This window comes from Nomascus leucogenys, chromosome 17 (assembly GCF_006542625.1).
Source record: "Nomascus leucogenys isolate Asia chromosome 17, Asia_NLE_v1, whole genome shotgun sequence".
Lineage (NCBI taxonomy): Eukaryota > Metazoa > Chordata > Mammalia > Primates > Hylobatidae > Nomascus > Nomascus leucogenys.
The window spans coordinates 34,713,240-34,734,860 of NC_044397.1; the positions used below are offsets into that span (position 1 = coordinate 34,713,240).

The 21,621-nt window shown below is 48.0% G+C and overlaps 1 protein-coding gene across 4 annotated transcripts; it reads left to right on the forward strand.

The window, feature by feature from the left end:
* The first annotated feature begins 3,694 nt into the window (after nt 1-3,694).
* Nucleotides 3,695-20,436, forward strand: ZSCAN21 (zinc finger and SCAN domain containing 21). Of its 4 annotated transcripts, XM_030795967.1 has the most exons (5): nt 3,702-3,767; nt 5,917-6,098; nt 11,516-12,011; nt 12,304-12,496; nt 19,184-20,436. In XM_030795967.1, exons 3-5 carry the CDS (start codon nt 11,613-11,615, stop codon nt 20,011-20,013), a joined length of 1,422 nt encoding a protein of 473 aa, XP_030651827.1. In that variant the 5' UTR covers nt 3,702-3,767; nt 5,917-6,098; nt 11,516-11,612; the 3' UTR covers nt 20,014-20,436. The 4 variants fall into 4 exon arrangements, with proteins under 4 accessions (XP_003278116.1, XP_030651827.1, XP_030651826.1 ...); XM_003278068.3 differs by lacking the exon at nt 5,917-6,098 and having other exon boundaries at nt 3,695-3,767; XM_030795966.1 differs by lacking the exon at nt 3,702-3,767 and having other exon boundaries at nt 5,791-6,098.
* Nucleotides 20,437-21,621: the final 1,185 nt, after the last annotated feature.

A 21,621-nucleotide genomic window follows, 5' to 3' on the forward strand; every position in this document is an offset into this window, starting at 1 on the left:
AGGCTGAGGTGGGAGGATCACTTGAGTTCAGGAGTTGGAGGCTGCAGTGAGCTATGATCACACCACTGCACTCCAGCCTGGGCAACAGAGTGAGGCCCTACCGCAAATAAATAAATAAAAATAAAAAATCTCTTGAGACACAGCAAACACACAGGATTGGAGAATCTGGCTTGTGCTCTCAGCTTTGATACTAATTAGCTAACTAGTGTACCTTGGATCCGACTTCTTCAGGCACTGGTTTCTTCAACTGAAAACAAGAACAAGAGTTTAACCAGATTGTCCTTAAGGTCTCTTTTGACATTAATGTTTTACAGCAGCTCTAAGCCCCTTTGCTTGAGGAGCACCTCAGCCCTGGAAAGGAGAATGGGTTTGGAAATAGATGGATTTTCTTCAAGCCCCAGCATAACCACTTAATGGTTTCATAAGTAGACAAAGACCCGTTGACCAAGAGGCTGGATGGAGCCCTGCCAAAGCATCGACACAGGTGTGGCTCTTGGAATGTGTGCAGGTTTCCCGGTTCTTCCCTCTGTCCTGGTGATCCTGTTTCCATTTCCCATCTCTTTCTTCCCCGTCTAACTGAGAGGCAGTAGAGCACAGGCTTTGGAGAAAGGGGGCCAAGTTTCACTCCTGATGCTCCCACGTATCAGTTGTGTGATATTGGAAAAGTGACTTTTCTGAGCCTGTTTCCTAGTCTATAAAATGGAGATTTGGGGGCCAGGCACAGTGGCTCACGGTGGCTCCCAGCACTTTGGGAGGCTGAGGCAGGCGGATCACTTGAGGTCATGAGTTCGAGACCATGGGGGAATGAATTAAAAGGACTAACCATGTGATAATTGTTAAAGCTGGCCAGTGTATATGGAGGCTTTTTTTGTGTGTGTGTGTGAGACAGAGTCTCACTCTGTCACCAGGCTGGAGTGCAGTGGTGCAATCTCAGCTCACTGCAATGTCTGCCTCCCGGGTTCAAGCAATTGTCCTGCCTCAGCCACCCGAGTAGCTGGGATTACAGGCATGCGCCACCACACCCAGCTAATTTTTGTATTTTTAATAGAGACAGAGTTTCACCATGTTGGCCAGGATGGTCTTGATCTCTTGACCTCGTGATCCGCCTGTCTCAGCCTCCTAAAGTGCTGGTATTACAGGCGTGAGCCACTGTGCCCTGCCAAGACTCATTTTTTTTTAAGAGAAAGCAAGTTTATTAGAGAAGTAAAGAAACAGCCGGGCATGGTGGCTCACACCTGTAATCCCAGCACTTTGGGAGGCTGAGATGGGCAGATCATGAGGTCAGGAGATCAAGACCATCCTGGCCAATGTGGTGAAACCCCATCTCTACTAAAATACAAAAAAAATAAAAAATTAGCCGGGCGTGGTGGCACGCGCCTGTAGTCCCAGCTACTCGGGAGGCTGAGGCAGAGGAATTGCTTGAACCCAGGAGGCGGAGGTTGCAGTGAGCCAAGATTGCGCCACTGCACTCCAGCCTGGTGACAGAGTAAGACTCCATCTCAAAAAAAAAAAAAAAAGAAAGAAACAAAAGAATGCACATGGAGGCTCATTTTCTCTAATTTTGCATGTCTTTAAACATAAAAAAATTTTAAATTATCCTGGAAAACATCAGGGAAAAATGATATTGAGTATGAATTCATGACTCATTTGGACAGGGAATTCCACATGCAGGCAGCCATATTGGTGTTCCTTAACACATGTGAGTTTTGCAGGACCAGACAAAAGCAAACTCACAGGGGGCCAGACGGAGTAGTACTGAGGTTGAAAATACAGAATCTTCAGTCCGGAAACCTGCAGCCGAGCCGGAGCAGCAGGAGGAAAAGGCAGGCAAAGACATCTTCAACAAGTCATGCAGCATTGGAAGGAGTTCAGCCCCTAGGTCTTCTGCTCAGGAAGTTTAGGACCCACAGAAGGGCAAGGCTACTTCTGATTGATGTCACCGTGACCCTGGTCTGCAAAGTTGAGGACTAAACTCTGACTGTTTTCTTCTTTTGCCCAAATTCCTATCTAAGAGGCCTGGAGAGTTGCCCCCTTCAAACCATAAAGCCTCATCAGATGGGTTTTATTTAACCTTATATAACCTGGCTGACTTTCCAACCAGGCTCTGGCGTAACATCACATGTCAGATAAAGAAGGAAACGAAAATATTTCCACCCCAAATATGTTTTTTTGCCATATCTTGAAATAACCCTACAAAGCTGTCTCTTGTGGGGAAAATCTACACTTGGTAGAGAATCCCCTTCCCTTTCCAGGCCTTTTTCCTGATCCAGGAGAGAATCAACTGGGCATCTGGCACTTTTTAAAGTCTGATAAGAAATATTTGCAGTCTGTTCTTTCTGAAGCCTGCTGCCTGGAGGCTCCATCTGCATAATGGGAACCCTGGTCTCCACAACCCCTTAGTTCAGCGGTCCCCAACCCTTTTTGGAACCAGGAACCCGTTTTGTGGAAGACAATTTTTTCCACAGATGGCAGGAGGGGGATGGATGGTTTCGTGGTTTCAGGATGATTCAAGCACATTACATTTATTGTGCACTTTATTTCTATTATTATTACATTGTAATATGTAGTGAAATAATTATACAACTCATCATAACATAGAATTAGTGGGAGCCGAGTTTGTTTTCCTGTAATTAGAGGGTCCCATTGGGGAATTATGGGAGACAGCGACAGATCATCAGGTATTAGATTCTCATAAAGAGTGCACAACTTAGATCCCTCGCACGCACTGTCCACAATAGGGTTTGTGCTCCTGTGAGAATCTAATGCTATGGCTGATCTGATAGGAGGCGGAGCTCAGGCGGTAATTAGAGCAATGGGGAGTGGCTGTAGATACAGGTGAAGCTTTGCTCCTGCAGCTCACCTCCTGCAGTACCGCCCAGTTCCTAACAGGCCATGGACTCGTATCTGTCTGTGCCCCAAGGGTTGGGGACCCCTGCCTTAGTCAACCCAGACATTCCTTTCTATTGATTATAGGTCTTTAGACAATAACTTTCAGCCAGTTGCCCATTAGAAAATCCTTGAGTTCACCTATGACTTGGAACATCCCCGCTTGGAATTGTCCTGCCTTTCCCACGGAACCAATGTTCATCTTACATGTATTGATTGGTGTCTTATGTCTCCCTAAATTGTATAAACCCAAGCTGTAGCCCGACCATCATAGGTACATGTTCTTAGGACCTCTTGAGGCTGTGCCTCGGGCCATTGGTCACTCATATTTGGCTCAAAATAAATGTCTTCAAATATTTTACAGTTTGACTGTTTTCATCAACGAAGTATTAACTCAATCTCTGGCTTCACGGGCCAAGCACGGCATTCCATGTCCATAAACCTGGACCGAGGAGCTGGGCCCAAGGGTACCCAGTGACCTCAATCCAGGTTTATGGACAAGGAACTCTGTGCTTGTCCCAAGGGTACTCAGGGACCTTGGGCTCTGAAGTCCACGAGGGGGACCGAGGTGGCTGCCTCAGCCCATGCCCTCCCTGTCGCAGGGCGTCGGGGTTGGGTGGGAGAACCGCCGAAGACTTCATCTGGTCTGACCGTCTTTGGTAAAAACAGAAAGAGTCCCTGGCTTTTTATTTTCGGGGTCGACTCAGCTCCTCCCCGATGTCTCAAGGGCCAGAGACAGAGAGGACCTCCCGAATTTCTAGAGGGGCCGCTACGGCCCCGCACGACTTTTCCGCGGGGGCGGGGCTATGACGCACTTCCGGGTGCGCGTTCCCGAGGTGCGCGGTGCGGTCTCCCGGTACCCGGAGCGGCTCTGATTCACGGTGAGCCTGCTGGTCGCGGTTTAGCGAGGCGGACAGGAAAGGGAGCCTTGGCTGAATGGTTTGGGGAGGGAGGAGTGGGTTTAGCAGCTGTGGCTTCCGAGGACCCCACCTAGACCGGTCCTAGCAGGGCTGTGGGGAGGAGCTCCCCGTCCCCGCCCAGCCCCAGCTGGTGGAGGCGCTGGGTCCCTGGAAAGCCTTTTCTTCCACTTGGTGCTTTAACAAATGAAAGCTGGAAGAACAGATGTTCTGGAAGTTCTTTCGCGTTCCAGAATAGTTTTTTTGTGTGTGTGCGCTCCCCAAGCCAAGCCGTCTATCAGTCTGACCGTGGCCGCCTTTTTTCTGTTTCTGAACTGGAGGTCCGAACGCAAGGCTCATTGATGGGAATACGCCCAAGGGGTTGGAAACCTGTGGGAAGCCGAACCTCATTAGAAGTCTTGGGTAGAATCCAATCCAAGGGAAGAAATAGTTCCCTCGGGCTTTGTTCGGGCTAGAACGCACACACAGAATAGGGATCTGCTCAGGTTTAGAAAAACATTCTTAAAGAACCATGTATAAATAAGAATGTCAAGACAAAGTTGATTTGGGCCAGGCGCGGTGGCTCACGCCTGTAATCACAGCACTTTGGGAGGCCGAGGCGGGCGGATCATTTGAGGTCAGGAGTTCGAGACCAGCCTGGCCAAACCCTGTCCCCACTAAAAATACAAAAATTAGCTGGGTGTGGTGGCTCGCGCCTGTAATTCCAGCTACTCGGGAGGCTGAGGCAGGAGAATCGCTTGAACCCAGCAGGCGGAGGTTGCAGTGAGCCGAGATCATGCCACTGCACTCCAGCCTGGGCGACAGAGCGACACTACGTCTCAAAAAAAAAAAAAAAAAAAAGTCGATTTGATGGGTGAGGTACTTGGAAACCCAAGAAATCTAAGGAACAGGCCGGGCGCGGTGGCTCACGCTTGTAATCCTAGCACTTTGGGAGGCCGAGGCGGGCGGATCACGAGGTCAGGAGATCGAGACCACGGTGAAACCCCGTCTCTACTAAGAATACAAAAAATTAGCCGGGCGTGGTGGCGGGCGCCTGTAGTCCCAGCTACTTGGAGAGGCTGAGGCAGGAGAATGGCATGAACCCGGGAGGCGGAGCTTGCAGTGAGCCGAGATTGCGCCACTGCACTCCAGCCTGAGCGACAGAGCGAGACTCCGTCTCAAAAAAAAAAAAAAAGAAATCTAAGGAACAGTTGAGCTGTGGAGAGGAAAAGAGTCAAGAGGCAAGACAATTGTTTTCAAGTGTTGAAGGCTGCTATGGAGAAAGTGAGCATTGGTCTTGGACTAACCTAGGATTTCTGAAATGATGCGGAATTTGATTCAGGTTAAAGAATTTGTGTGGCCGGGCACGGTGGCTCATGCCTGTAATCCCAGCACTTTGGGAGGCCGAGGCGAGTGGATCACCTGAGGTCGGGAGTTCGAGACCAACCTGACCAACATGGAGAAACCCCGTCTCTACTAAAAATACAAAATTAGGCGGGTGTGGTGGCACATGCCTGTAATCCCAGCTACTAGGGAGGCTGAGGCAGGAGAATCGCTTGAACCTGGGAGGCGGAGGTTGCGGTGAGCCGAGATCGCGCCATTGCACTCCAGCCTGGGCAACGAGTGAAACTCCGTCTCAAAAAAAAAAAAAAAAGAACTTGTAACAATTAGTGTAATTCTATGGCTCAAGAATTATGTAATTTGGCTGCCTAAGGATTTTTTTTTTTTTTTTTTTGAGATGGAGTCTTGCTCTGTCACCCAGGTTGGAATGCAGTGGCGCGTTCTCTGCTCACTGCAAGCTCCGCCACCTGGGTTCTAGCCATTCTCCTGCCTCAGCCTCCCAAGTAGCTGGGACTACAGGCGCCTGCTACAACGCCTGGCTAATTTTTTGTATTTTTTAGTAGAGACGGGGTTTCACCGTGTTAGCCAGAATGGTCTCGATCTCCTGACCTCGTGATCCACCCGCCTCGGCCTCCCAAAGTGCTGGGATTACAGGCGTGAGCCACCGCACCGGGACCCCTAGGGATTTTCAGGTATGGACTGAGTGTGAAGCATTTTAGCACAAGTTGGTAAGTGCTGTTCTACTTTTAGAATCTATGGTAATTTGATTTTTTTATGCCTCATCTTGTTACAGAATGGACTTGGGGTGCTTTCATAAGGGCATATAAGCTTTGGGAGATTGGCATAAAGGAGGAGGGAAAATGGACACAGAACAAGGGCCTTCTGTTTATGATAGACCATGAACTTTTGCTTGATGGACTTCTTGAGATAAACAGTCTAGATAGCTTTTAAAAAGTCACTGTGATTGTAGACAATGTGAGTTAGTAATGAAGCGTCTGATTTCTAGCTGCATGCTTCTTTATTTTTTAAGAGACAGGGTTTTCCTTTGTCACCTAGGCTGGAGCACAGTGGTACAGCCACAACTCTGCAGCCCGGAACTCCTGAGCTCAAGTTATGCCTCAGCCTGGGCAACAAAGCAAGACTTCGTTTCTACAAAAATAAATAAATAAATTTTTTTTAATTAGCCAGATGTGGTGACGCACACCTGTAGTCCTGGCTACTTTGGAGGCTGAGGTGAGAGGATGGCTTGAGGCCAAGAGTTCAGGGCTGCAGTGAGCTATCATGGCACCACTACACGCCAGCCTGGGCAACAAAGCGAGACCCTGCCTCTGTAATTTAAAAACAATAAAATAAAGACCCAGCGAAGTGGTTCACGCCTGTAACCCCAGAACTTTGAGAGACCAAGGCAAGAAGATGGCTTGAGACTAGGAGTTCGAGGCTTCTGTGAGCTGTGATTGCGCCACTGCACTCCAGTCTAGACAACAGACTAAGACACTGTCTCTAAAAAATAAAAAAATTAAATTAAAAAAAATATGAAAGAGGAGTCAGGGGATGACCCCAGGTTTTTCGGTCCAAGTAAGAAGAACAGTGAGAGTTGCCATTAGCTGAGATGAACAGCTTTTGAGGGAGAGATGGGAATTCCATTTTGGACCTGTTAAGCTTGAGATGTCTTACTGGACATCCACGTGGTAATGGCAAGTGGGTAGTTGGTCGTATGAGTCTGGAGGTCAGCAGGGAGGTCTAAGTTGGAGGTACAGTTTGGGCAGTTGTGAGTATACTTAGATGGTAATTAAAACCATGCAACTTGTGAAATCACCAAGGAGAGTGAGTGCAGGAAGGAGGAAGGGCACCCAGCCCTCTACTCGTTTGTAGTCTTCATGCGTTGTACATTTGAGTTGTGTGCACCGCAAAATTGATGTGCCACCGGGCGTGGTGGCTTATGCCTGTAATCCCAGCACTTTGGGAGGCCAAGGTGGGTGGATCACTTGAGCAAGACCAGCCTGGCGAACATGGTGAAGCCCCATCTCTACTAAAAATATAAAAATTAGCCAGGCATGGTGGCACACACCTGTAATCCCACCTACTCAGGAGGCTGAGGCATGAGAATCACTTGAACTGGGGAGGCAGAGGTTGCAGTGAGCCAAGATTATGGCACTGCACTCCAGCCTGGGCAACGGAGTGAGACTCCATCTCAAAAAAAAACCAAAAAACAAAACTGATGTGCCTAGAATAAATCGCTTAGCTAATGAGCTTACCCAGCCAACTGCCTAGCAGCAACATCCAAGGAAACTTTTCTGTAATTTGCAGAGGCAATCATGTGATCCAGTGGCATCTGTGAATTTGGATTCACCGAATTCTCAGAGTGTGTCCCACATGAATGTTATGTTACTACATGATGCTCCCTGTGTGATGCCAGCAGGTGCTGCATGACTCCCTGGTGACTTGCCATGTTTCCCAGGCCAGATCACAGAAGCTGAGCAGCCCAAACACTGGTTTCTTTCCTGGTCTTAGGGTGCCCTCCTCTGGATAGAGTATGAAATTCTCTAACAGTTATGTAAAGTTAATCTACCACTGAGGAGGTCTCTTTTATACATATATATTTGGGTTTTGTTTGTTTGTTTGTTTTTTTGCAACAGAGTCTCACTCTGTTACCCAGGCTGGAGTGTAGTGACACGATCTTGGCTCACTACAACCTCCACCTCCCAGGTTCAAGTGATTCCCTGCCTCAGCCTCCCAAGTAGCTGGGATTACAGGTGCCTGCCACCACTCCCAGCTCATTTTTGTATTTTTAGTAGAGACAGTAACTTGTAATTTTATGGCAACTATACTTTTTTAGGCTTAACATGTGGCCCTAAAGAACCAGAAACCGAAAGGAACCAATATTCCTGCCCCACAGAGTCCCATCTTTAGTGAGGCTATTTCTGGAGTTTATACGATGACCAAGATACTAGGCATGGATGGCCCCAGTTCACCATGTTGGCCAGGCTGGTCTCAACTCCTGGCCTCAAGTGATCCACCTGCCTTGGCCTCCAGAAGTGCTGGGATTACGGCCGTTAGCCACCACACCCGGCCACTTGTTTTAAATATTGTAAAGAAAGCTCTCTAGCGCAGCTACCTCGTTATTTCTTGTTTATTTTAGTCTTTGGTGCTCGGGCCTTTGTTTTAGGAGGTGAGATGATGTTGCATCTCCCCTGACTCAATATTTAAGTAGTACTCGGGCACTCCTGTGGTATGTACTGGGTACATACAGACTTATTTGGCCAAAGAATCCTTTATTCAAATTATTGGTTATAGTGGTTTTTTTTTTTTTTTTTTTTGCAACGGAGTCTCACTGTGTTGCCCAGGCTGGAGTGCAGTGGCACAATCTTGGCTCACTGCAACCTCTGCCTCCCAGGTTCAAGCTATTCTCATGTCTCAGCCTCCCATATAGCTGGGATCACGGGCACCTGCCACCACGCCCGGCTAATTTTTGTATTTTTAGTAGAGACGGGGTTTCGCCATGTTGGTCAGGTTAGTCTTGAACTCCTGACCTCAGGTGATCCACCTGCCTCGGTCTCCCAAAGTGCTGGGATTACAGGCGTGAGTCACCATGCCCCACCTTAGTTATAGTGCTTTTGAACACATTTTGGAAAATAATTCTGTATGCATTTTTTTCCGTGCCTTACAGTTTCCCTTTTAATGCTTTGGGTTGCTTCCTGATGTCTTAATTCCACTGCTAAACACTCCACCAACATTAGTTTCTTTTTTTTGTTTTTTAAGACTAATCAAAGCCTTAATTTCATAACTATGAACCGTGTTTACAGAATGTTAGCACTAAAGTCCATTTTGTTTGTCAGAAAACTACTTACGATCTCTCTCTCTCTGTTTTTTTTTTTTTTTTTTTTTTGAGACTGAGTCTTGATCTGTCGCCCAGGCTGGAGTGCAGTGGTGCAATCTTGGCTCACTGCATCCTTCCCCTCCCGGGTTAAAGCTATTCTCCTGCCTCAGCCTCCTAAGAAGCTGGGATTACAGGTGTGCAACACCACATCCGCCCAATTTTTGTATTTTAGAGATAGGGTTTCACTATGTTGGCCAGGCTAGTCTTGAACTCCTGACCTCAGGTGATCCGCCGACCTCAGTCTCCCAAAGTGCTGGGATTATAGCCGTGAGCCACCATGCCTGACAATTTTCTCATTCTTTAAGAAACAAAATTTGGAAATCCAACAAAGAATGAAAACGTGGAAATCATCTATAATTCCATGACCTACCAATATCACTGTTAAGTTTTGGTCTATGTGTGCTGTGTATAAATGTATGACTTTTAATTTTTTTTCTTTTTTTTTTTTTTTTTTTGAGACGGAGTCTCACTCTGTCGTCCAGGCTAGAGTGCAGTGGTGTGATCTCGGCTCACTGCCAGCTCCGCCTCCCAGGTTCACGCCATTCTCCTGCCTCAGCCTCTCGAGTAGCTGGGACTACAGGCACCCACCACTGAGCCCAGCTAATTTTTTTTTTTTGTATTTTTAGTAGAGACGGGGTTTCACCGTGTTAGCCAGGATGGTCTCAATCTCCTGACCTCGTGATCCGCCTGCCTCAGCCTCCCAAAGTGCTGGGATTACAGGCGTGAGCCACCGTGCCCGGCCGACTTTTAATATTTTTTAAGTGCCGTCAAGCCAGATCTATGGAGATTGTCATGTGTTTGAAATTAGCTTAATTGGTTGTTTTGGGGTGGTTTGTTTGTTTTGTTTTTTTGATTTTGATTTTCTTTTTGTTTTTTGAGGCAGGGTCTTGCTGTGTCACCCAGGCTGGAGTTCAGTAGTGCAGTCACAACTGCAGGTCACTGCAACCTCGACCTCCTGAGCTTAAGTGATCCTTCCACCTCAGCTTCCCAAGTAGCTGGGACCACAGGTGCGTGCCACCACACCTGGCTAATCTTCGTATTTTTTGTGGAGACAGGGTTTCACCATGTTGGCCAGGCTGGTCTCGAACTCCTGACCTCAAGTGATCCGCCCACCTCGGCCTCTCAAAGTGCTGGGATTACAGATGTGAGCCACTGCACCTGGCACTTCAGTTTGTTTTGTTTTTATTTTTTGAGAGAGAGTCTTGCTCTGTCACCCAGGCTGGAGTGCAGTGGCGTGATCTCGGCTCATTGCAACCTCTGCCTCCCATGTTCAGGTGATTCTTGTGTGCCTCAGCCTCCCAAATAGCTGAGATTACAGGTGCGTGCCACCATGCCTGGCTAATTTTTGTATTTTTAGTAGAGACAGGATTTTACCATGTTGGCCAGGCTGGTCTCGAGTCCAGGCCTGCCTCGGACTCCCAGAGTGCTGGGATTACAGGCATGAGCCACTGCACCCGACCTCAGTTATTTTTAATGTACTAGTTAATTACACCCTTTGAGCATGACTCAGGTCATACTGACAGGCCCAGTCATTTGACTAGTGAATTTTCCTTTTTTTTTTTTTGAGACAGAGTCTCACTCTGTCGCCCAGGCTGGAGTGCAGTGGCGCGATCTCGGCTCACTGCAAGCTCCGCCTCCCGGGTTCACGCCATTCTCCTGCCTCAGCCTCCCGAGTGGCTGGGACTACAGGTGCCCGCCACCACACCCGGCTAATTTTTTGTATTTTTAGTAGAGATGGGGTTTCACCGTGTTAGCCAGGATGGTCTCAATCTCCTGACCTCGTGATCCTCCCACCTCAGCACCTCCCAAAGTGCTGGGATTACAGACGTGAGCCACCATGCCTGGCCTTGACTAGTGAATTTTCATTGCTCAAGCTAAATGTCTTAGGTTTAAACAGATGGCATCTAGCCAGTAGATAGCTTGATAAAATCTCAGAAACTATAATATCTATAGTGGTGAGATTCTGAACTAGTTTTCGAGCAAAGTTAATTTTAAAATTGTGCCACATTGCACTTTTTAGGAAAGTGGAGACCACTGAAGTCAAAGTAGGATATCCTGAGCTGATTGCAGAAAGATTTTTTTTTTTAGAGATGGAATCTCGCTCTGTTGCCCAGGCTGGAATGCAGTGGTGCAGACTTGGCTCATTGTATCCTCTGCCTCCTGGGTTCAAGCAATTCTCCTGCCTCAGCCTCCCAAGTAGCTGGGATTACAGGCGTCCACCACCACACCTTGCTAATTTTGTATTTTTAGTAGAGAGAGGGTTTCACCATGTTGGCCAGGCTGGTCTCAAACTCCTGACCTCAGGTGATCCACCCATCTCGGCCTCCCAAAGTGCAGGAATTACAGGCATGAGCCACTGTACCCAGCTCATTCCAGAAAGATTTTGAGCAGTTGTTTTTATATGGTAGTTTTATGGTGGACATAATTTCCACAATTTCTTGTGCTAAAGGTATGGCTGTAAAGACCCAAAAACACTTTTCAGTTTGATTATTTTTTGGTAACTGTATTTTCTTAGGTTTAACGTGTGGCCCTAAAGAACTGGAAACCCAAAGGAACCAATATTCCTGCCCCAACAGAGTCCCATCTTTAGTGAGGCTGTTTCTGGAGTTTATATGATGACCAAGGTACTAGGCATGGCCCCAGCTCTGGGCCCTAGGCCTCCACAGGAGCAGGTGGGGCCTCTGATGGTAAAAGTCGAGGAGAAAGAAGAGAAAGGCAAGTACCTTCCTAGCCTGGAGATGTTCCGCCAGCGCTTCAGGCAGTTTGGGTACCATGATACCCCTGGACCTCGAGAGGCCCTGAGCCAACTCCGGGTGCTCTGCTGTGAGTGGCTGAGGCCCGAGATCCACACCAAGGAGCAGATCCTGGAGCTACTGGTGCTGGAGCAGTTCCTGACCATCCTGCCCCAGGAGCTCCAGGCCTGGGTGCAGGAGCATTGCCCGGAGAGCGCTGAAGAGGCTGTCACTCTCCTCGAAGATCTGGAGCGGGAACTGGATGAGCCAGGACACCAGGTAGGCAGGGGAGACCTTTGTTATTCTAGGAGATTGGGAGTGTAACATTCTAGGCAGGAACAAGGGTTTGTCCATACAGTTAGATTCGCTGAATGGGAATTTCTGCTGAATTAGACCTTGTTTCCTCCTATTTTTCTCTATCATCCTAGACTAACTTTTAGCCTTGGGAATGTAATGGGATGGGTGTTTTCCTTTTCTCTTTCCTAGAGGTTCTATATAGCTCTCCTGGGATTTTCATTCTTGGTCTTAAAGTGAGCCATGCACAAACCCAGCCATTCCTGATTGTCTCTAGGTGTCAGCTTCTCCAAATGAACAGAAACCGGTGTGGGAGAAGATATCCTCCTCGGGAACTGCAAAGGAATACCCGAGCAGCGTGCAGCCACAGCCCTTGGAGACCAGTCACAAATACGAGTCTTGGGGGCCCCTGTACATCCAAGAGTCTGGTGAGGAGCAGGAGTTCGCTCAAGATCCGAGAAAGGTCCGAGGTGAGGACCCCCATTAGACTCCTATTTAGTGCCCCAGGCCTCTGTGGTTGGAGAAGCAGAATAATTAGTAATTCTTGGTTGTGAGGTGATTTCATAGATTGACTTGATTGGTTGGGCTGACAGGGTGGAAATAGTTCCCTTTCCTCCCCCAAGTAAGGCTGTCTTAGCCTGGGCCCTAGCATGGGAATGGATCACTCTTAAAGGATCAGTTTCTCTTTGAAGTCTGGGTATTACAAGTAATTTTTTTTAAAGAGTCAATTGAAGTGGGTTTAAAAAAGAAACTGTTAACAGAGGTGTAGACACTTCAAATGAACCAATAAGGAATAGTGTTGCATCAGACAACAGTGAAAAGCTGTTACTCCCGAAGGCCGGGCGCGGTGGCTCACGCTTGTAATCCCAGCACTTTGGGAGGCCGAGGCGGGCGGAACACGAGGTCAGGAGATCGAGACCACGGTGAAACCCCGTCTCTACTAAAAATACAAAAAATTAGCCGGGCGTGGTGGTGGGCGCCTGTAGTCCCAGCTACTCGGAGAGGCTGAGGCAGGAGAATGGCGTGAACCCGGGAGGCGGAGCTTGCAGTGAGCCGAGATTGCGTCACTGCACTCCAGCCTGGGCGACAGAGCAAGACTCTATCTCAAAAAAAAAAAAAAAAAAAAAAGCTGTTACTCCCTGTGAACCTAAAGGGACAGAGGGGGGCCCTCTTACCAGAACCAGGTAAGAGCTATAGTCATGGAGGAGGGGGTCACTTGATAGAATTGTGGCTGTAGGCCCTGCCGTGGGATGAGGAGAAAATGGAATAAATACCCCAGCTGCACCCTCCTTCTCCCCTTAAATCTCCTGCTTTTGTTCCCCAATGACAAACTCAGTTGGCAGCCAGAGGGCAGGAAAGACAAGACAGTGCAGCCCTTAGGGTCAGCTTCCTGGGCCACAGGGTGGGTCAGAGAATGGATCTGGGAAGGGCAAATGGAAAATAATTGGCAACCTCCTTTCTGAAGCTATGGAAAGAGGTGGGGCATTTTTCACAAGTCAAAGATATATTAGGTGACTACTCCTGAGCTCAAATCTCCATATATTATGGTTTATAGAATAATCTCAGGCCATAAATGGTCATCCCCTGTGGGGGTGTTTTTGTGTGTTTTTCTGAGACAGGGATTCCATCCATCATCCAGGCTGGAGGGCAGTGGCGTGATCATAGCTCACTGCAGCCTCAATCTCTGGGGCTCAAGTGATCCTCCCACCTCAGCCTCCCAAGTAGCTGGGACCACCATGTCTGGCTAACTTTTAATTTTTTTGTAGAGACAGGGTCTCACTATGTTGCCCAAGCTGACCCTATGTTATTTTGTTATTTTATGGCTTCTACTCTTAAGTACTTTCATTCACCAGAAGGATTAGAACTAAATCTTTGAAACAAAGTTAATGTTTAATTATATGTTTGCAAAAATATGGCATATTATTCCAAATCCTAATAGTTTGAAACCAGGACTTTGCTTATGTGTTGGTGGTGTAGACCACTATTTATGTGTGTGGTGTGATTTCATGACAAGAGTCCATGGCCCTCAGAAATCTCCCTCCATGCTTGCTGTGTCTGAAACGTGAAACTCCATCATGGAAACAGTTTTGAGCCGTGTTAAAAATCACATTTTCTAGGAAAAGTAAAAAATTAAACAGCTAAATTCTTCACGGTTTGTGGTGAACACGGTAGACCTCTCCAGGCAACTGGGGTCTCCCCAGAGTTGCCACAGTAATTAGAGATAAAAATAGCCAGAGACCTATCTGGTCAGTTTTATTTTCCATATCTTTTGGTGTAGCCCCTTGGCAGTATTACACAAAGAAGAGGGTGGAGTAGAAGGATTATCAGAGCCAGGAACAGGCTTGGGTTTTAGTACCCAAATAGGACAGAAGACAAAGCTGTTGGGCCCTCCCAAGGAAAGGGAAGTTGGCTCTGAAAGCTTTGCATAAAGTCTTTTTTTGTTTGTTTGAGACGGAGTCTCCCTTTGTCGCCAGGCTGGAGTGCAGTGACGCAATCTCGGCTCAGTGCAACCTCTGCCTCCCAGATTCAAGAGATTCTCCTGCCTCAGCCTCCCGGGTAGCTGCAACTACAGGTGCACACCACCACGCCCAGCCCTTTTTTTAACAGAGTTTCGCTCTTGTTGCCCAGGCTGGAGTGCAGTGGCGCCATCTCGGCTCACTGCAACATCCGCCTTCCAGTTTCAAGTGATTCTCCTGCCTCAGCCTCCCGAGTACCTGGGATTATAGGCTCCCACCACCATGCTTGGCTAATTTTTGTATTTTTAGTAGAGACAGGGTTTCACCAGGTTGGCCAGACTGGTCTCGAACTCTTGACCTCATGACCCGCCCTCCTCGGCCTCCCAAAGTGCTGGGATTACAGGCGTGAGCCAGCGCGCCTGGCCAAGAAACTGTTAATAAAAACACAAGCAGGCACCTTTGACAAAAACAAAATAGAATTTCTAAAAGTGAAAACTGTAGTCATTGAAATTAAGAATGCAGTGGCTGTTTTAAATAATCAAGGACATGATTAGCAAACAGAGGTAGATGCGAGGAAGTCATCTGAAATGCTGCTTAGAAAGATCAAGGTGGCAGGCATTGGACATCAGTGTGGGATCAGATGAGGATGTCCAGCGTATGTTTAATAGCTGTTCCAGAGGAGGCAGACAGAGTTGGAGAGGGCAGACATGGTGGCTCACACTGGTCATCCCAGCACTTTGGGAGGCCAAGGAGGGCGGATCATGAGGTCAGGAGATCGAGACCATCCTGGCCAATGTGGTGAAACCCTGTCTCTACTAAAAATACAAAAATTAGTTGGGCATGGTGGCATGCACCTGTAGTCCCAGCTACTTGGGAGGCTGAGGCAGGAAAATCACTTGAAGCCAGGAGGCGGAGATTGCAGTGAGCCAAGATCACGCCATTGCACTCCAGCCTGACGACAGAGTGAGACTCCATCTCAAAAAAAAAAAAAAAAAAAAAAACCCAGACTGGCTGGGCATGGTGGCTCACGCCTGTAATCCCAACACTTCGGGAGGCTGAGGCAGGCGGATCACCTGAGGTCAGGAGTTTGAGACCAGCCTGGCTAACATGGTGAAACCCCATCTCAACCAGACATGGTGGCACGTGCCTGTAGTCCCAGCTACTCGGGAGGCTGAGGCAGGGGAATCGCTTGAACCTGGGAGGCGGAGGTTGCAGTAAGTCAAGATTGCACCACTGCACTCCAGCCTGGCGTGACAGACTAAGACTCCGTAAAAAAAAAAAACCAATGCTACTAAAAATACAAAAATTCATCCTGGCTAATGCGGTGAAACCCCGTTTCTACTAAAAATACAAAAAATTAGCTGGGCGTAGTGGCGGGCGCCTGTAGTTCCAGCTACTCAGGAGGCTGAGGCAGGAGAATGGCGTGAACCCGGGAGGCGGAGCTTGCAGTGAGCAGAGATCGCGCCACTGCACTCCAGCCTGGGCGACAGAGCGAGACTCCGTCTCAAAAAAAAAAAAAAAAAAAAAAATACAAAAATTAGTTGAGCTTGTTGGTGCACGCCTGTAGTCCCAGCTACTTGGGAGGCTGAGGCAGGAGAATCACCTGAACCCAGGAGGTGGAGGTTGTGGTGGCAGCAGTGACCCGAGATTGCGCCACTCCACTCCAGCCTGGGCGACAGAGTGAGACTGGGTCTCAAAAGTAACCAAGACATAAAAGACGGATTACCCCCCTCAAAGGAATGCTGATTAGACTGATGGCAAACTACCCAACAGTAACAGTGCATCCTGGAAGACAATGAAATAAATAGTCCTGGTAAATTCTTTTTCAATTTTTGCCTCATTCAGCTATTTTTTAAAATGTTAACTTTTGGCTAGGCATGGTGGCTCACACCTGTAATCCCAGCACTTTGGGAGGCCAAGGCAGGTGGATCACTTGAGGCCAGGAGTTTGAGGCCAGCCTGAGCAACATGGTACAACCCCATCTGTACAAAAAATACGAAAATTAGCCAGGTGTGGTGGCTAGTGCCTGGGGTCCCAGCTACTTGGGAGGCTGAGGCAGGAGGATCATTTGAGCCTGGGAGGTGGAGGTTGCAGTGAGCTAAGATCATGCCACTGCACTCCAACCTGGGCAACAGAGCTAGATCCTGTCTCAAAACAAAACAAAAATAAAGTTTTATGAAGTTACTTCTGTCCCACACATGTAGTCCATGGCTGTCCAGTGACTCGAAGAGAAGTCTGCGTGTAGGCAAGTGATTGCTAATTATGGAGAGTGTAAAGGACTTTAGCTGCTGAAGCTCTGACCCCCAGCAGATGGTGAGGAGAGGGTGAGCCTGGAAGCAGCTGATAGTCACTGTCAGCAAAGGAAGGAGATAGACAGCTGGGCAGAGAGAGAGAAGCTGTCTGGGCAGTTCCTAGGGAAGGGGAAAGGGCTTTGGAGGAAGGTAGCTTGCTGACAGGCTTCCGTACCCTCAGAGGACTAACAGTTCTCAAAGGGGGCCCAGTTTTCAGAGCGAATTTCTCTTACTCCCCTTTTCCCTGATGTGGATGGCCAGGTGGACTTTGAAGAGGTGTGACTGCCTGGTGAGGTGTTCTAAAAAGATAAACGGTTCCATCTGATTTCAATAGTGAGCGTCACTTTATAACTAAATTACAAGATGTAGCCAATGTAAGTGAAATGATGAGCGTTAAGCCCTCCTGGAGATCATGTGCTTTCATTCTGATTGATACGGATCTGGGGCTGGAATGATTGTAAATGGTCAGAATGCCCTCTGATTGCTTTTATGTTCAACTGCTGTGGGAACAGGGGTTTTTGTGAGTTTACCACTCAGCCTCATCCTTAATTGTCCTTGTCATTTTCCTTAACTCTGGCCCTGCAGCAATCATTCTCCCTTGTTTTTAATCTGCATGAGGCTCAGCTGTTCTTTTGTTTGTTTAAAAAAAAAAGGCTGGGCGTGGTGGTTCACGCCTGTAATCCCAGCACTTTGGGAGGCTGAGGTGGGCGGATCACCTGAGGTCAGGAGTTCTAGACCAGCCTGTGGTCTAGAACATGGAGAAACCCTGTCTCTACTAAAAATACAAAATAAGCCGGGCATGGTGGCACATGCCTCTAATCTCAGCTACTCGGGAGGCTGAGGCAGGAGAATCGCTTGAACCTGGGAGGCGGAGGTTGCAGTGAGCCAAGATTGAACCATTGCACTCCAGCCTGGACAACAGGAGCAAAACTCCATCTCAAAAAAAAAAAAAAGCTGGGCGGGGTGGCTCATGCCTGTAGTAATCCCAGCAGGTGGATCACCTGATGTCAGGAGTTTGAGACCAGCCTAGCCAACATGGTGAAACCCCATCTCTATTAAAAATACAAAAATTAGCTGGGTGTGGTGCCAGGTGCTTCTAGTCCCAGCTATTCGGGAGGCTGAGTCAGGAGAATCACTGGAACCCAGGAGCGGAGGCTGCGGTGAGCCAAGATAATACCACTGCACTCCAGCCTGGGCAACAGAATGAGACTCTGTCTCAAAATAAATAAAATAAATATTTTTTTAAAGATAGGGTCTTACTCTGTTGCCCAGGCCAGCACAATCATGGCTCACTGCAGCCTTGACCTTCCAGGCTTAAGTGATCCTCTTACCTCAGTCTCCCAAGTAGCTGGGACCACAGGGGCACACCATGCCCGCCTAATTTTTTTTATTTTAACTGTTTGTAGAAATAGGGTCTCCCTATGTTGCCCAAGCTGGTCTTGAACTCCCAGTCTCAAGCCATCCTCCCGCCTCAGCTCCCAAAGTGCTGGGATTACAGGCGTGAGCCGCTGTGCCCAGCTACCACTCTCATATGCTGCATTTTGCCTTCTGTATGTGAAGCTGTTTTTCTGGCGGAAAAAGCCATGTTCTCTTCACATCTTTTTTTTTTTTTTTTTTTTGAGACGGAGTCTCGCTCTGTCACCCAGGCTGGAGTGCAGTGGCGCGATCTCCACTCACTGCAAGCTCTGCCTCCCGGGTTCACGCTATTCTCCTGCCTCAGCCTCTCCGAGTAGCTGGGACTACAGGCGCCCGCCACCACGCCCGGCTAAATTTTTTTGTATTTTTAGTAGAGACGGGGTTTCACCGTGGTCTCGATCTCCTGACCTCGTGATCCGCCCGCCTCGGCCTCCCAAAGTGCTGGGATTACAAGCGTGAGCCACCGTGCCCGGCCCTTCTTCACATCTTAATAGCTTCGGGTGGGGGCTTGTGTGAAAGTGCAGTGTGGAGGCCGGGCCTGGTGGCTCACGCCTGTAATCCCAGCACTCTGGGAGGCTGAGGCAGTTGGATCACGAAGTCAGATCAAGACTATCCTGGCCAACATGTTGAAACCCCATCTCTACTAAAAAAAAACAACAAAAAATAGCTGGCTGTGGTGGCACGTGCCTGTAATTCCAGCTACTCTGGAGGCTGAGGCAGGAGAATCGCTTGAATCAGGGAGTTGGAGGTTGCAGTGAGCTGAGGTCACCTGCATTCCAGCCTGCTGACAGCGCGACTCTCTCAAAAAAAAAGAAGTGCAGTATTGTAAACTAGATTGGATGCTGATTTACTTGTATCTATGCGCTATCATGAGCTCTATTTAGTCAACCTTCAGAATCCATCAGTCTCACCTGATGGTTCTGTTTCTCTGGCAACAGTTTCTTCCTCAGAACAAGAAACAACTGAAGTATCCTTAATCTGTTTATTGTTTCAGATTGCAGATTGAGTACCCAGCACCAGGAATCAGCAGATGAGCAGAAAGGTTCTGAAGCAGAGGGGCTCAAAGGGGATATAATTTCTGTGATTATCGCCAATAAACCTGAGGCCAGGTTAGAGGGGCAGTGCGCAAACCTTGAAGATGAAAAAGGAACAAAACCCCCTCTTCAAGAGTCAGGCTCCAAGAAAGGTAGAGAATCACTTCCTACTAAACCTACCCCAGGAGAGAGACGTTACATATGTGCTGAATGTGGCAAAGCCTTTAGTAATAGCTCAAATCTCACCAAACACAGGAGAACACACACTGGGGAGAAACCTTACGTGTGCACCAAGTGTGGGAAAGCTTTCAGCCACAGCTCAAACCTCACCCTCCACTACAGAACACACTTGGTGGACCGGCCCTATGACTGTAAGTGTGGAAAAGCTTTTGGGCAGAGCTCAGACCTTCTTAAACATCAGAGAATGCACACAGAAGAGGCGCCATATCAGTGCAAAGATTGTGGCAAGGCTTTCAGCGGGAAAGGCAGCCTCATTCGTCACTATCGGATCCACACTGGGGAGAAGCCTTACCAGTGTAACGAATGTGGGAAGAGCTTCAGTCAGCACGCGGGCCTCAGCTCCCACCAGAGACTCCACACTGGAGAGAAGCCATATAAGTGTAAGGAGTGTGGGAAAGCCTTCAACCACAGCTCCAACTTCAATAAACACCACAGAATCCACACCGGGGAAAAGCCCTACTGGTGTCATCACTGTGGAAAGACCTTCTGTAGCAAGTCCAATCTTTCCAAACATCAGCGAGTCCACACTGGAGAGGGAGAAGCATCGTAACTTTCAAGTGCTCCTGTTGTTGTCGTCGTTTTAAACTTTAGAATCTGAACACCAGGAAGAAGTCTTGTCATTGCAGCAGCATCGATTCCGGTGATAGAGTTTGTATCACTCAACATCAGGGGATGCCTGAGGAGTGCGAGCTCCACAGCAACACGGCAGGCAGGAGGTCCTCAGAAGGTGTCAGGAAGTTCCACACTCTCCAGTTCACTGGAGCAGAGTCCCTTCCCCACACTTAGGGTGCCAGTAAGCCATGCCAGCATTACCTTTTGCGTAGTTAAACTGACGTGTATCCAGTCTAGTTAAGGAAGAAACATTAAGACTGTTCAATTTTTAACATATATTCAAGAATTTTAATTTGTAAAGAATTGAGCCACATTGAACACAATTGAATGAGATTGAGAATAAACTTATAACATCTTGTAATGCCTCAGGACTATTATTACAACAAATGATGTGTTGGTTACTGAATTCTTACAGATGGAGAAAACTATTCCTAGTGGTTTAGCTTTTAGAAAATTTGGATTTGGGGGTCAGGCACGGTGGCTTACGCCTGTAATCCCAGCTTTGGAAGGCTGAGGCGGTCAATCACCTGAGGTCAGGAGTTCGAGACCAGCCTGGCCAAAATGGCAAAACACTGTCTCTACTAAAGATACAGTTAGCTGGGCATGGTGGCGGGTGCCTGTAGTCCAAGCTACTCGGGAGGCTGAGGTGGGAGAATCGCTTGAACCCGGGAGGCAGAGGTTGCAGTGAGCCGACATTGTGCCACTGCACTCCAGCCTGGGTGACAGAACGAGACTCCGTCTCAAAAAAAAATAAAGCGAATGCTTTCACTAGATAATAGCTGCATACCAAGAGCCAGGGGCCATGTTGAACTGTCCTGGCACAGCTGTTGTGGATGGGTTTGTGGCAGACAACCACTATCAGCCACGACTCGTTGGTTTTTTACAGAAGCCATACATACAGAAGGAGTGTCTTTTGCATCTTTGAGGGTAGCAATAATCACCATTCAGGGTGTAGTATTGTTTCTTTCTTGCCACTTTGATTGGCTGGGGAAGGGCAGGGTGTGCAGGAGTTCCCACTTGAGCCTTCTTCCTATGACCTATGCTACAGGTTAAGTAACCAACGTGCTGGGCATCTGTCCCCCTGCTAAACATATCCCAATTATCTTCTCAGGGAAATGGCCATAGGGTGAGTCTGTTCCCACTGGGCCCACTGAGATGGATTTGGGCCAGGACTCCATTTATCAGCTGACCTCTGCCTGGAGGACAATGGTAAGTTTTAGATCCGTGTCATATTAGATCTGTATCAAAAAGCCTCAAAAGGCCTGGGCATTCTGTTTTCCTAGTACGTTACTCTAGCGAACAGCCACAGGTCCTTTGGGGAAATATTTATTGCGTATACTTATGGTACAGTTGGAAGGTCTTCAAAGAAACCCAAACTCCCCTTAAGTTGATGGATTCTGGATCTCAGAACTGGCTCAGATCTGGAAAGCAGCGGAAGGATTGCAATTTCCCATTGTCACAGCTGGTATCAGCCTTCTCATTAACTCAGGATTTTTTGTTTATACGAATCAAAGCCTTACCCTGTTGGCTGAAAGTTTTTGCTGAG

Excerpts from the sequence above, each read along its gene's own strand:
- ZSCAN21 (XM_003278068.3), top strand. The coding sequence starts at position 11,613 with ATGATGACCAAGGTACTAGGCATGGCCCCAGCTCTGGGCCCTAGGCCT. Across the intron at positions 12,012-12,303 it reads TGGATGAGCCAGGACACCAG|GTGTCAGCTTCTCCAAATGA; the intron begins GTAGGCAGGGGA and ends GATTGTCTCTAG. Across the intron at positions 12,497-19,183 it reads AGATCCGAGAAAGGTCCGAG|ATTGCAGATTGAGTACCCAG; the intron begins GTGAGGACCCCC and ends TTATTGTTTCAG.